At 47.7% G+C, this 15,000-nt stretch overlaps 1 protein-coding gene and 1 long non-coding RNA gene across 6 annotated transcripts in view; one reads left to right on the top strand and one right to left on the bottom strand.

The window, feature by feature from the left end:
* The window catches only part of erf (Ets2 repressor factor), a 40,701-nt gene extending 28,410 nt beyond the window's left edge, over nt 1–12,291 (bottom strand). For 2 of the 3 annotated variants that reach the window (XM_063185460.1, XM_063185462.1), the window contains exon 1: nt 11,658–12,291. In XM_063185460.1, coding sequence (XP_063041530.1) covers nt 11,658–11,679 — 22 coding nt within the window. In that variant the 5' untranslated portion in view covers nt 11,680–12,291. The remainder of the gene's footprint in view (nt 1–11,657) is intronic. The other variant, XM_063185461.1, reaches the window with a different exon arrangement.
* Nucleotides 6,426–15,000, top strand: part of LOC134436313 (uncharacterized) — a 24,932-nt gene continuing 16,357 nt past the window's right edge. Inside the window, exons 1-2 of one of the 3 annotated variants that reach the window (XR_010032185.1) lie at nt 6,426–10,262; nt 12,984–13,102. This is a non-coding gene — a long non-coding RNA (uncharacterized LOC134436313). Of the gene's footprint in view, nt 10,263–10,485; nt 10,981–12,983; nt 13,103–15,000 lie in introns of those variants that run through there. The other 2 variants (XR_010032186.1, XR_010032187.1) reach the window with 2 other exon arrangements.

The following is a 15,000-nucleotide window of genomic DNA, read 5'->3' as shown; positions in this document are numbered from 1 at the left end:
GACGGCCAGCGAGCCCGAGACGGAGACGGAGGCACGGCGCTCTGGGTGGCCAGCCAAACCCCCTGTAGTACTGCTGCAGCCGGCTGGAGAGCCAGGGAGCGAGGGATGAAGAGAAGAACAAGGAATGGAGGGCTGGAGAGAGCAAGGGAGGGATAGATGCACTGGAAGGAGCGAGGAACGGAGGGGTGAAGGGACGGAGGGAGGTGAACGAGGCCTTCTGAGGTCAACCAGGCCAAGATGGCAGACCTTCTCTTCTTCTCCAACGTCTCCTCTCCAGCCTCCAGAGAGAGGGATCTACGAGGCGACGGAGAAGCCGTAGCTAGGCTAGCCCTACCAAGTACCAATCAAGTCCCTAGGTCTACACAAGGAGTGCCTCTGGAGGTGGGCTCCTGAGAAAGAGGCAGACAGTGGCAGACCTTTTCTTCTTAAAAGAGTGGGAGAACTGTTGCTCTATGGTGAACGTCAACACGTCCAAAATTATTATGCTAATAAAATAAAAAATACATGCTTTGGGTGTGTTTCTTTAAACAGTGCTGACCTCTGTATTGTTTCCTCTCAGACCTTCTCTCCTTTCTCCATCTCCTGCCTCCTTGCCACACAGGTGTAGGTCCTCCTCACGGTCAGGCTCAGACTGCAAGAGGACCCACCTTTACCAAACCCCACGTCCCTTGCTTACGACCAGGAGTCCCCAGGAGAAGGCTCAACCTCTGAGAAACAAGAGCTCTTCCACGGGGTGACACACACCACCCACCACCACACACTGAGAATGTTAAGCAAACACCAAAACGAGGGCCAATCAGCCAAGAATTCCTCGTGTTTGTCTTCCAGGGGTCTGACTGACTGCATGGCAGATTCTACAGATTCCATTCACCTGAGGCAATCAGCCATGACCGATTCCTATGCTGTTGTTTTGAGGAAAAGGGGGAAGGGGGAATCATGAGAAGAAGGAGGAAAAACGATGGAGACCCTTAAAATTAGAAATGCCAAGGAAGATGTTTGATGGAATATTTGACTATGTGCCATCCTATTTTCCATGTCTTTCTCCCTTCTCTTTGTGGAGTTAGAAACTGGAATGTCAAAATTCGCCCTATCCTCGCAATGGTGAACAATCTTTAAAAAAATTCCTCGATCCGGATCGTGAACATAACCTCCTTAGCGGAGGTAATAAAACCAAAACAAGGAGTGTTAGTGTTAGCGTGTGTATGTGTGTGTGAGACAGTGGGATCTCGGAGGAGCTCAAGTGGGAGAAGAGGGAGTTAGCTGTTTCCTTGGAGAGACTGCAAACAGGTCGCTGAAGTTACCAAGTAAAGCAGGCAGTAGGGGAGGGAGGGAGGGGTGGGGATCAGGCCCCCACAGGCATGTTGAACGTGTGAACAGGCCCCCACAGGCCTCTGCACACTCACACCCATGGGGGTTTTCCTGCCCCAAGGCCAGGGGAATGCAGGTGAGCAACAGTGCACAGCACCGGCGGTGTAGAGGGGAGAGAGAGAGAGGGAGAGAGAGGGAGAGAGACTTGGATTTTTTTAACCATAGCGGTGGCAATGGTGAATAAAACTGAACACATACATTCGGCGAGGTGAATCTTGCCGATATTTTTTTTTGAGGGGGGAGGGGTGAAAACAGATCAAAAAGCTTTAAAAATCGACCTTTTCTTTAAAAAAAGAAAAGCAAAGAAAACCCTCTCTCCAGGGGTGGGCTAAGCTGGAGGGTAGCTAGGTGGTGTGTGTAGATGGAGCGTTTAAAATGGCCGTGCTTCTCTTCTGGCTCACAGCAGATAATCGCAGGTGGTGGAAACCTCTCTTTCCTGGAAGAGAGGCAAAAGTCCAGCCGAAGCCAGGGGAAGTGACGGTGACGTCTCGGCCTTATCTTGCGGCCAGCTGAACTCTTAATATCTTATCGGGACCCGGGGCTTTGATCAGGCTTATCTGCTAAAACGGGTCCAGCTCACATGAACTTTTCACCTACTTCCTACTCGCTTGCCTGCCTGCCTACATGCTAACTTGCACACTTGCCTCTCTCTCTCTCTCCCTCACCAACCGTCTAAGTCTCTCACTCATATCTCTTCACAAAGACTTCCCAAAAGAGGGAAGGTGATGGTAAATAACACACTTATGCTTCACGGTTCCGCCTGAGGTATGAAACTTGAGTTTCGTTAGCGGGGGAGGGGGATTTCGGACTCCCAAACTCTACACATTGGTAAGTTTGCCCTCTGAAGCCACAATAGTGTCTCAAAAACTACTAGTCACAAAAAAATTCATTTTTTAAAGCAAAGTTCAAACCTTAGGTCTTTAAAAAGTCTCGAGTCTTTTTATACGGCTCAGGAAAGCAACTTGTTGGAAGAAGTTCCAACAACAATCTTTCCCCAACAGCTTTCCCCTTTTTTGCGCCTAGTAAAATGGCTTCCCCTGGTTTTCCCCTTTTCTTTTTCCCCCTTTTCGGGAGGGCTCCTAGTGTGTTTGAAGCTTAAGAACCCAAAGTTGTACTTCTTTTGTGGCCATCAAACTCTTAATGCTGTGGCTCTTCACTCCAGCGGTGGTGGTGGTGGTGATAATGGGCCGCGAATCACTGACAGTACAGAGACCGCGCTGCCCCCTTATCCCCCCGAGAGAGATGGGGGAGCCATTCAGCGTTTGATTTCACGAAACAACTAGGGGTTTTTTTTGCTGGGAGGGGGACGGGTATTGGTATTCAATAATGGTCACGGCTTCCCCCACACCCCTTGTATTGGGAGAGATGGTAATGAGGGTCACCCTCTCAGCGGTGGGTGGTGATTGTGTCAGGGCTTGGAGGGCTAAGGGGGGTGGGGGTGGGGGAGTGTGATGGGGGGGGGGGGTTATGAGCGCGGACGGGTGGGGGTGTTGTTGGGTTGAGTGGACAGACAGCGCTACTGCATTGCTTCCCTTCCCCCCCACCACACACACACACAGACAGGCCCCCACATCACATCAGCCCTCAGGCCAGCAGAGAGACGCTAGTCTGGGCTGTGGGCGCCCAGTGCGAGCGCAGCCTATTTGCTGGATAGTGTTTTTGGTAAAAGGTTGAGTGGAGGTTTGTGTTCATGTGCAGTCTGTGTGTCTTTGCGAGCTCTGCTGAAGGCTGTAATTGCATGTGTGACGTGTGTGCGTCAGTCAGTCGGTGTGCTTAGGTGGTAAGCTTAACTATGTGGAAGTATGATAGTCAGGAATGCCTGTTAGGACCTCTGCAAGAAATCCTGGTGTGTGCCTGTGTGTAGATCATGGATGGGGAACCTATGGCCCAATGGCCGTTTATGGCCCGTAAGGCCATCTTATCCAGCCCCAATATAAATTGAATGTTATGCAGTTTCACATGAAATATGACATGTTTTGTAATAAAGCAATCTTACAAATCACATTTGCAATACCATTATACATATATATATATATATATTCATGGGACCTACTGAAGGTGTGGTCTGTTGCAAGGGTGGCCTCCTTCAATCAAGGCCTTAGGTGAAGGGGGAAATCCTGCTTTGTGTTTATAGCTACGGCTCTTGGGAGACATAACAAAATGTGAAGTGGCCCTACGAATGAAAAAGGTTCCTCAGCCTTGGTGTAGATCCTGTGTAGACCACTCCACAGGTGGTCCTGTAGAGGCATGGGCTGCTCTTTCCCAGCTCAGCAATTCAGTTTAGATCTGGGTCGTTCGCAACTCGTTTACATTTGTTCTCTATCTGGCGTTTCCCCCCCTCCCCTATCTCTCCCATCAGACCCACTTCTCCACAGGCCCACGTCAATGCTGGAGCCACAGATTGATTAAAAACTCTCTGCTTTTAAGTGTTGACGAGACTGGAGACAGACACGGGGCAGAGAGAGAGAGAGAGAGAGAGAGAGAGAGAGAGAGAGAGAGAGAGAGAGAGAGAGAGAGAGAGAGAGAGAGAGAGAGAGAGAGAGAGAGAGAGAGAGAGAGAGAGAGAGAGGAAAACAGAGTAGGAGATGGAAATAGAGTGGAAGAATGAAATGATTAAGCAGGGGGGGTCAGGAAAAAACTGATAGCTAAACACATGAAAGGGGTGGTGGCAAACCCTAATGGAAAGAAAGAAAGAAAGAAAGAAAGAAAGAAAGAAAGAAAGAAAGAAAGAAAGAAAGAAAGAAAGGAGAGAAAGAGAACACAGATGAAAAAGAGAAAGATAGAGAGAGAGGGTGCGAATGAAATAAAGCCGACAGGCTAAGTTCTTTTTCGACTTCTGTGTTGTGGTTAGGGCACCAGACTTGCGCTCACTTTCATTTTCCTCCAGACGTTCGTTCGGTCTCTCTCTCTCTCTCTCTGCCTGTCTTTAACACACACACACACACACACACACACACACACACACACACACACACACACACACACACACACACACACACACACACACACACACACACACACACACACACACACACACACACACTCTCTCTCTCTTTAGTCACCCTGACGGCTCCAGCTGTGGTGGTAGTGATGGTGGTGGGGCGTTTGTGTATGAGCTGCTGCAGTCTCCTTGTCTAGCTAATGCTCCACAAGCCCACCACACCACAGCAGCGTCTTCAGAGGAGGATGAGGGATAAGGGATCGGGACAAGAGACGCCCCCGCTCAAAAACAAATGAAAAAACCCAACACACACTCACAAAAACACCAAGCAAGCTCACATAACTTGTGTTCTCGCTCACACACACATGCACAAACGCTGATTTACGAGCACCCATCTCCCAGAGAGACGATGCATCAGGGGCCTTCTCAGCACTGCTCTGCCATAAGAGCCAAGGACCCAGAACAAGAAGCCCTGAGAGAAAGAGAGGGAATGTGTGTGTGCGCGCGTGTGTGTCTGTGTGCATGTGCGCGCACACACACACACACACACATGCGTAGGGGGAGGGGTGGGGGGTGCTAGCGTGGGAGCGAAGCGGCAAAGGGCCTGCCAACTGTCAATCAAAGGGCTAACCAGGCTTTTGCTTTCAAAAACCCCAACTCCCCATGCTGTGGTGTGGTGTGGTCGTCCATCCCATGCTCTGCCAGTGCGCTGCAGAGCAAAGTCAGACCAGACAAGACAAGTCTACTCATCGCTGCTGCTCACTCAGTCTCGTAGGCAACACAACACACTCCAGCATTTGTGATGGAACATGTTTCCATTTTTTTGTGAGGACTGAGATCTGGCATGACGGCAGCAAGACACACACTTGCCGTAAACACAGCACTAGCATCACACACACGAAATGTGCTCAACTGCTCAGCTTCAGACAGACTCCACACAAGTTGTTGAACTCGCTCCTTTCTCAAACACACACACAGACAAAAGTTCAATCCTTTCATACATGTGCACGCATATACATGAAGACACACATGTACACGCGCACACACACTGCATTATGACCTCTCTGTAGACTGACACACGCAGACACACACACCAGGAGAGCGCTGAGTGTCTCTCTCCTCCCGGCGTGTGCTTGGGAGGCCAGGGCCTGCTGCGTTAACACTAGATCCGCCTGCTAAAATAAATTGGCTGCATTAAAAATAAAGAGGGAGCGAGTCACGGTGGCGTCACCACAAAGATGGCAACCCGAGAGAGAGAGAGAGAGAGAGAGAGAGAGAGAGAGAGAGAGAGAGAGAGAGAGAGAGAGAGAGAGAGAACAGAAAATAGAGAGGGAAAGAAAGAGGCGAAGAGGGATAGAGGAAAAGAGATTGAGAGTGTGTGTGTGTGTTTGAGAGAGAGAGAGAGAGAGAGTGAGAGAGAGAAGAATGTGAGGGAGACAGAGAGAGACGAAAGGCAGAGAGGAGGAAAGAGAGGAAAAAAAGAGGGAGAAACAGAGCGACTGACAGAGAGAGGGAGAGAGAGAATTGGGAAAGTGTGTGCAACAATCGTCTGCCTACGCCTCTGTGCCTATGTGTAATGCAACACAGACAGCGGCCATTAAATTGGAATGTGGGGGGTCTGGATCCCTTAATAAACTGTGTGTGTGTGTGTGTGTGTGTTCTCCCCACTAACATGCATTTGTGTGCGTGTGTGTGTGTGTGTGTGTTCGTGTAGCACACACCCTATATAAAATCCAGCTTTCATTAGTACCACATTCTAGATTGTTGTCTCTCATGCTCTCTTTGCTCTACTCACGGAGCAAGCAAACAAGCCAGCCAGCCAGCTTCTTGGGCATAATTAGCCGGCTGACTGTGTTGACAACAGAAACGGCATGAGCCCATTACTCCGGCTACACACAAGGCGAAGAGGATAGCTGGGTAGGTAGGTAGGTAGGTAGGTAGTCAAAAAAAGTAGAAAAATGAATCGATAGTTGTGAATACTGTGGGAAGAGTGTTGTGAATACTAGTTTATAATCATTTAGCAACAACAACAAAAAAAGTTTATCTGAAATGTAATTTATGACACCCAGTGTGTGTGTGTGTGTGTGTGTGTGTGTGTGTGTGTGTGTGTGTGTGTGTGTGTGTGTGTGTGTGTGTGCGTGTTGCTGAGGATGTTCATAAATGACTGCATCTTTTCCACGCTATTTAATGTCTTCTACTCAAACAACTCTCGAGGGGGACATGCACACCCCACCCAAAGTCAAACATGTCTGAGGTCTATGAGACTACGAGAGCATGACCACACACACACACACACACACACACACACACACACACACGCACACACGCACGCACACCGCCTCGCAAACGAGCGCACACACACACACTAAAAGGAAAAGCCAAAGCCACAGACACCCAAGGCGAGCATTGACAGACAAAGTCTCAACGAAAAACCTCAGGGTTCCCACCAGAACCTGTGGCCTAAAGACAGCAGACAGACACATGTCTGCTTTGCACACGCACACGCACGCGCACACGCACACGCACACGCACACGCACACGCACACGCACACGCACACGCACACGCACACGCACACACACACACACACACACACACACACACACACACACACACACACACACACACACACGTTGTGCGTGCCAGGAGCAGGGCCCTGTGTCTGTGTGAGTAGTGTGACAGGCCGGCTCAACACCAGAGCCCAAAAAAAGACCAGAGGTGAGCCCTGGCCTGACCTGAGGAAAATGGCAGATCTGTCTTTAAGGGGTTTCTTAGCAGGACAACACAGAGAGGACAACTCCTTTGCTGTGCTGCAGCAGCTGCTGGTATAGTGAGCAAAAACAACAAAGAGACCTGCTCTGTGTGTGTGTGTTGGTGCAATAACTTTTTAAGTAATACTTCAACGCTAACAGAGTAGGCCCAACACCATGACAATTAAATCAACGGTGTGTGTGTGTGTGTGTGTGTGTGTGTGTGTGTGTGTGTGTGTGTGCGTGTGTGTGTAAAAAGCCACTCCACTACTCTTACTGCCGCTAAGAAGGACTGATGAATATTGCATAGTTCCATCTCTTGTTCAAGACCAAATGCTGCTAAGACGGCGTAACCACAGAAAAAGTCCATGTCTGAACTATTGACTCGACCCCTACATACTACTTTACTACACTATGGTTACGTTTGTTTACTTTGGCTTAGTTTACGCTTAGCCTATAATGCGAGTTACACGGGTTTGGAGCGCATTTCGGTTGAAGATGTGAAAATTTCGGTCGGCACAGAATCTCCAGTACACAGGCTAGACCGTGCACAGTTGGCCATACTTTTCAAAAACAAAAAAGGGTCCCTTCAAAAGACGCCTTCAGTCAGACTTTGAAGAAAAAAAAGTGGTGCAACACAGGCTGCCTTGCCTTGATGACTGTTTGAGCTGCGCTTGATTAATCAATTTTGTGTGGTGTGTGACGTGATTGTGATGGTGTGAGTGTGAGAAGAGCGTGATAGGCACAGCAACACCCAAACTTTTGTTTGCCCAAGAGGGTTTTTTTTTTAAAAGCACAGTGACAGGGCACCGGTCCTACAGCCAGGCCCAGTCTGGCTATGCTCTGCTCTACACACCACATGGGTCAAGGAAGCTTGGCGAACGAAACCAGACAAAAAAAAGTTGAGGCTTTGAGAGAACTTCTGGCACAAATGTCCTTATTCCAAAAGGAAGTCCTCTCTCTGTCTACATGGAAAACTAGGATTGGCACACCTGATGTTTGGTCACTCGGCTTGCATGTCATGTCTGACAGACCCTTTTTACCATCTCCTACTATAGTGGTAAAGTGGCCCACCTGCACACACCAACAGAAGCACAAACTCACACCATGCGAGAAAATGAAAATGTCAAACGCAGAAAAAAAAGGTGTGTATGCCTCTCAGCCACACACACACACACACACACAAAGATACACACACACACACAACCTTATTCCCTCCTTCTTCCTCCTCACTAAAAAAGTACCTGGAGACACCAGTGGGTGAGGCCTTTCAAACACACACACACACACACACACACACACACACACACAAAGTGGCGCGGCAGGCCAGCCGGCAGGGCCCCCGCCCTGGCTCACCGGTGGCGTTTCGCGGTCTGCTGCTGCTAAGCTGTACTGGCGGCCTGCCCGTGCGGGGCTAGCTCTCGCTGCTGCTGCTGCTGTTGCTCTAGCTGCTGCTGCTGCTGCTGCCACTACTGGCTCCCAGCACCACAGCACACCACACCACACCGCAGTGCAGCGCTCTACGCCGCCAGGCTGGAAAGGACAACAGAGTGCCCTGTTCCAGATGTGCCGCCTCACATGTGGCAGCCTGTTTACCTTATGAGTCAGGAGGCAGGCGAGTGGAAAAAAGTAGCCCAGGCCCAAACGTACAGGCTGGTGGAAGGTGGAGGTGAGTGGGTGGGAGTACAGACAGATACAAAAAGAAAAAAAAAAAAACTGAAAGAAAGGTGGTAAAGCAGGGGGAAATGGCAGGAACTAGCCATCTTTTTTAGGAGTTTATAGTTCCCCCATCATGCTGCTTGAATTTCCCCCACACAATTGAACAAAAACCTCTCCATGTGCTGTCACTTAGGTTTTATATGGGCCAATCCTTATCATGTTGGCTATGTTTAGTTTTAATTTTTGTTTTAAGGTCACACGCAGAAAAAAACAATCCGCTGAGAAGAACCTGGTGCAAACTCGTTGTCTGGGAAAGTTTTGCGAGCTTCGTCTGAACTGTAGCCGCCCTGGAGCTGTGTCAGCAAAGACGGTTCACAACACTGTGATCTTGTTGAGGGATTTGGCAAGAGGCAAAAGGAAAAAAATATCCTTGTGTAATGTGAGAAACAGGTAAAATGGCTGGCTTGTAACAAACACACATGGCTGAAGATTTTACCTTTAGGCTACAAAACCAGTCCTGTGCTAACGTCAGATACCGTGAGAGGAAGTGGGAGACTCTGGATTCCTGCACGCACAAGGATTACAATCTGTGTTTTTTTTGCTTTTTGAGTCCCTGGGGGTGAAAATGCAACGTGGGTATAGAATTGAAGCATCCAGCTCCTTTTGTGTTGTCGCTTCCCTTTGGCACAATGTCTGACCATGCTATGATCTCACAGAATGAGCACTGGGGGACTTCACAGAGGGCAATGGAGAGAGAGAGAGAGAGAGAGAGAGAGAGAGAGAGAGAGAGAGAGAGAGAGAGAGAGAGAGAGAGAGAGAGAGAGAGAGAGAGAGAGAGAGAAAGAGAAAAAAATGCCCCTGCAACAGGAAACAAGAACACAAAGGAGACTGACCATACCTCATTTCAACATTTCAACAGATTGCAATTAAATGGCCAGTCACCCTTTGTTAAATGTGTTTGCACGGCTGGCAATCCTACTGATAAACCAGACCACAAATGTCAAACCCGAGACATGGGCCTCTACAGGCCAAAGGCTCAAAGTCGGTGGATGGTTGTATGATTCATTGTAACCCTTATTAAGTCATTTGTTGATACTGCTCGTGGCCATATAGAGCTTTAAGACTGCTGTGCTGTAGGCAAGTCCTTGGAGGTAGAGGTGGGGGTTGTGGAACAAGTAGCTCTTGCAGTCCAATGTATACAAACATGACTTCATTGCCTGGGGAGGATGATCTCTTAGCACACTTCTAATGCAAAACGGCAGTTTGGTAGTGAAAGGACCGCGTGGCAAGATTAGTCACTAAACTAAACCACTAAAATAGTGGTATACTTTCTAAGCAAAAACACTGGAGCCCATTTCTGTAGCCAAAACAGTTATATGGACAATTTCGTTTCCCTAAACATCGACACAAGACCTCGCGGAACTTTCAGGTCATAAATTCGTCTGGAATGCTGGTAGTCGCGACATTCCAGAATTAAAAGTCAATTCAAGCAACTCGGGAAGAACTTCCGGAAGAGTTGAACAAACATAAAGACATCAACTAAAAAGTAACAGAGCAAATANAGTGGAAGAAAGGAGTCACCGGTGCATCTTCAGATGAAGAAAAGAACTTGTTTTATTGGGCAAGCGGCAAGACTAACGTTTCGACGTTCACACGTCTTCTTCAGACTCTGACTCCTTTCTTACCCTGCATTTACCAAGTCCTTTCCCGGGACGCACCAGATTGTGAAGTGCAGGAGCGCGGAGGATATCTCTCTTTGCTACGTAACAGAGCAAATACTTTGTCACGGTATATATGTATATGGTTAAGGACTATAATACAATGCATTTCAATGTGTACAGACATAATAGAGGGTTTCAACAGTCCACATCTCCGACAAACTCGAACAAAGTAAAGTGGGCTAGCTGATCAACTTGGTTGGAGGCCTAACTTTGCTAAAACTCAAGAGCTTGACAAGGTAGCGTTAACTTTTTGAGTTGTTTCCCACTCTTCCAAGAAACTGAAATTAAAAAAATGACATACGCATAAATAACTTTATTCAGTGTCACTGTTTATAACGAATAGTCAACAAATCACACAAAGGCGTTCTTACGTTGTAGCTAACTAATTAGCAAGGCAGCTAGCTGCGCCCGCTAAGTATGGCCGACCAAATGGCTGGCAAGAGCAACTTGGCTACAAGCAAATGGTGGAATCTATTGTAACCATAGAACTCGTAAGGAGAAACTACACTATCACTTTTACATCCATACCCAAGACTTTAAAGGGTAATCCAAATTACTTAACATCAAAACGCAGCAAAGGCATTATCAAAAGCATCCAATACGTCGCCAAATGTGTTTCCATGCGCTATATGACTTAACAAAAACTATTTGGCTAACTGCAAAGAGTTGGAACAAACTTTGAGCGGAACAGCTTTAGTACAAGGGAGCCTCGCTAGATGATCAATTTACCCAATTTATGTTGGCGAACTAAAGTTAATCAGACTGCGTTATTGTGTCAAGGCAGGCCAATGTCTACTATGATCAACACATATTTTAGATGTACGAAAATATCGAAGAAAGGCTCGGGTGTCCTGATGTCCACAGGCAGACTACATTAGCTGAAGAGCTCTAGTTCTACTATCGGCTATGCCAGAACCAGTGAAAGCTAAAGCTAGCAAATGTGTTAGCTTCGTTAACGTTACTTTCCCCCGAAACTTACTAATCTGTAAATACATTTAATGTTCGCAAGCTTTATCTGACAGATGCACTCTCATAAAAGCTCACAAAACTGAGTTCAACAAATGCGTTTCGTTCGGGGTACATATGTGACCATTAATAAGCCAGCAGTCAAATGTAAGTTACACCATCCAAAACAATCACAATCGTTGTAACGCTCGTGCAGAGTGAGAACAATCTGTCTTTCACAGTCTGAACAATTGTGGTCGTGTAGTTTGACTTACCCGTGTCCCCCGGGGTTTTCATTTTGAGTGTGCTTCGTTCACTGACTTGCACTGAGAACAAATTTTTCGGGTGAAGTCGGCCACCCTCCCTCTCGTGTCGGCGAGAACCGCAAAACTCCTCTTTAAACTTTTCTCCCGTGGCTGATCTCTCGCTCCGTTTCGTTGTTCGATCGATGTCCACAGTTCAGTCCTTGGAGTTATTCTGCCCCCCTACAGCTCCCCGTTTGTTTTCAACTAGTCGTTCTCTAGTTTCTTTCCGAGTCTTTGAGACGATTACTTTCCCCCTCGCTCGCAGCAATCTCACTACTGCAAAGTTGGAGGCCAGCGATTCCGCGTCCAACGTGCCGATGAACAGGAATTCTACAAAAATCCGAACGACGAATTCGAAGTAAATTATAACTGTTAATCAGTTTAGTCTTGATACAATGTTGCATATTCAACACTCAGACGTCATTTCCACAGTCATAACATGGCACGCTCGAACAGGAAAAAGCTCGCTCTCTGAGGTAGTTTCTCCCTCTCTTTTTACAGACTTTTCTTTTTCCACTCACTCCGTAGGCTCGTTCTCTCTCTCTCTCTCCCCGTCAGCCCCCCTCTCTCTGTAGAGGAGTGTCGTGTTTCGTTCTCCCGACCACACGGGGCCGCCCACGCGGAGCAGGGAGGGGGAGATGGGTCCCGCCTACTCGCCATTTGCCTGGCTGGCGTCACGGCGTCAGAGCCGCACGCAGGGTTGCTGTGGATACCGTATAACGCCACGAGCGTGCTGACTTCATAACAAGAGCTGAGTGATACACTGAGGGACATACAAGCACAACACAGCATAAGCGCCCATCTCACTCATCAGTGTATTTAGGATTTATTATTGTCACCTCTGACGCAGAGCGTCAGAAGATAATTAAGCCACTGACAAACAAGTTGCACTTAAAATAGTTGAGTGGCAAGAGAGCATAGAGAACAAGGTTTGTGTATTTGTGCCAGACTGTAAAACAATTATGAATAACTAAGCAGAAATTGGACTCGCCAACAATTTCTAGAGATTGTTGTCACCTAAATGGAGGCTGACATGCAAAGTTATCTTTTATATTTACCAAACTACGTTTGAATCCACAGCCGCAGGCCTGCAACATTGCACACGTGTGTGTGTGTGTGTGTGTGTGTGTGTGTGTGTGTGTGTGTGTGTGTGTGTGTGTGTGTGTGTGTTGTAGTTGTGGCCTATTGTATTGTATTGTAGGCCTATTGTATTGTACTGTACTGTACGTCTATATCAGTATGTTAGTGTATGGGGCTTTTCTGGGGGCTTTACAAGCCTTTATTGTTTTTTCTCAGACAGGACAGTGAAGCAGAAACATGAAGGGAGTTGGGGGAGAGAGACGGGGAAGGGCCGGCAAAGGCTGCGGACCCGAGTCGACTGCGTAGTAGACGAGTGCCCTACCATATCAGCCACGGTAGGGCCGAGTCCGACAATGAAGTAGCCTACACTTGTGTTGAACAGCAACCACACATCATCCACACGACCACATCGTAAGCCTAGTCCTACTGCAAGGTCTTACTCATCCATTACATTAGCATTAAGTTTGCTGTGTGGTGAACAAAGCATCACATTAAGATGTGATTTCATTTTTAAGGTTTTGCTAACAGTGAACACAAAGCAAACAGAATACTAGGGTGTAGCCTACATGCTGCCTTTACTCAGAGATTCAGTGTGCTCTTTCCCCTAACTTACCTCTCTGTGCATTTGTTACTTTTATTATTGTCTCTCACCAAAGGTAGTAGACCTTGGGTATCACAGTGAAGAAACTTTTACAGACACTTGCGGTATACAGAGAGTGACTTAACACAGAGTCGGAGGTGGAAGTTGGAGGGAAAGCCAAGTGGCCAAGCCAATTACTGTTCAGAGCGTTTAGCATGTAGGCACCGATGTGTGTGGAGGGACTTCTGGAGGTGTGTGCGTGTGTGTCATGGCCCTTCCTACGTTGTCACGCAGCAGTTCCTACTCCCCCATCGCTCTTCTCCCACTTGCCATCTTCTGTTCGCTCATGAGTGGCTGCTGGCAGATACTCAAAGGCAGTGGGTGACATTTCCCAGGCATTCGCACACCAGTGCTAAAGTAACGCCACAGTGTGGATGCTGCAAATAAAGACACACACACACACACACACACACACACACGCACGCACGCACGCACGCACACACACACACCTAGCATCTCCTTTTCTATTCTTTTCAATTTATGTTCGCCCCTGTCCTCCCATCCTCATTCCATACCCCCCAACACACACACACACACACACACACACACACACACACACACACACACACACACACACACACACACACACACACACACACTCCCCTTCATACAGCAGAACTATTTTTTAATAGTCGTCATCCTTCTGTACTCTGAGAAATGAATCAAATTGAGCTCAGACAACACAAGTGTTATTTGTAATCCTTCCCATGAGGTCAAAGTATCTTCAGATTCGGGTGTTCTGGTGTCTGGTTCTAATTTCTTGCTCTGCTGGCGTTCACCCTGCACTGGAGCTCGTAGAACAGGCGCCTGTGTTGGTTTTTTTCCCTCTCCTCTCCTCGTGTGAACGCCTCAGTCTCATCCTTTGTGGAGTGACCTCGCCGTCCCTAATCAGAGTGACAGACAGACGCGCACCACAGAAAAGGAGCGGAGAGGGAGAGGAACAGAGGGACCAAGAAGAGAAAGGAGTTAGAACTGAAGAGAGGGAAAGAGAAAAGAGGCAGAAGCACGAGAAGAGAAGAGAAGAGAAGAGAAGAGAAGAGAAGAGAAGAGAAGAGAAGAGAAGAGAAGAGAAGAGAAGAGAAGAGAAGAGCGAGGAGTCATTCTCATAGCGTAAAGGGACACACAAACTACATGGCGCCGATCTGAGGACATTGCCAAAACTCATCTTCATTGCCTTCCTTTTTTACAGCAGAAAAATACCAGGCAACATTTATGATTCATGATCGCTACCAGAAAGAAGGAACACTGTGTGTGTGCGTCAGGAAAAAAACAAAAAAAACAATTAAGCTGAACTCCTCACTCACTCACACCAGAGAACTGTAATAGCACTCGAAGAAGAGAGGAGAGAAAAAAATAAGTCACCAGACATGCCCTGACATGGAGTCTTGAGTTCCACCTTACTGCTGCTGACTCGGAAGGAGTGTGGAAGAACCCGTTTCCTCCCCCTAGTGCAATCTGTTGCCGATTTCTTTTTTTTTCTTCCTTTTTTTGCTCTATTCATCAAGTGTTATCAGTAACGGACAAGATTAAAATACAGTGGAGGTGGCTAAGTACTGATGGGGGGGTTGGGGAAGGGGGGGGGGCAGTTTACGG

The sequence above is a fragment of the Engraulis encrasicolus genome, chromosome 20 (genome assembly GCF_034702125.1).
Source record: "Engraulis encrasicolus isolate BLACKSEA-1 chromosome 20, IST_EnEncr_1.0, whole genome shotgun sequence".
Classification (NCBI taxonomy): domain Eukaryota; kingdom Metazoa; phylum Chordata; class Actinopteri; order Clupeiformes; family Engraulidae; genus Engraulis; species Engraulis encrasicolus.
The sequence above is the reverse complement of the archived record's forward strand: the minus strand, read 5'-3'. Positions and strand labels throughout refer to the sequence as shown.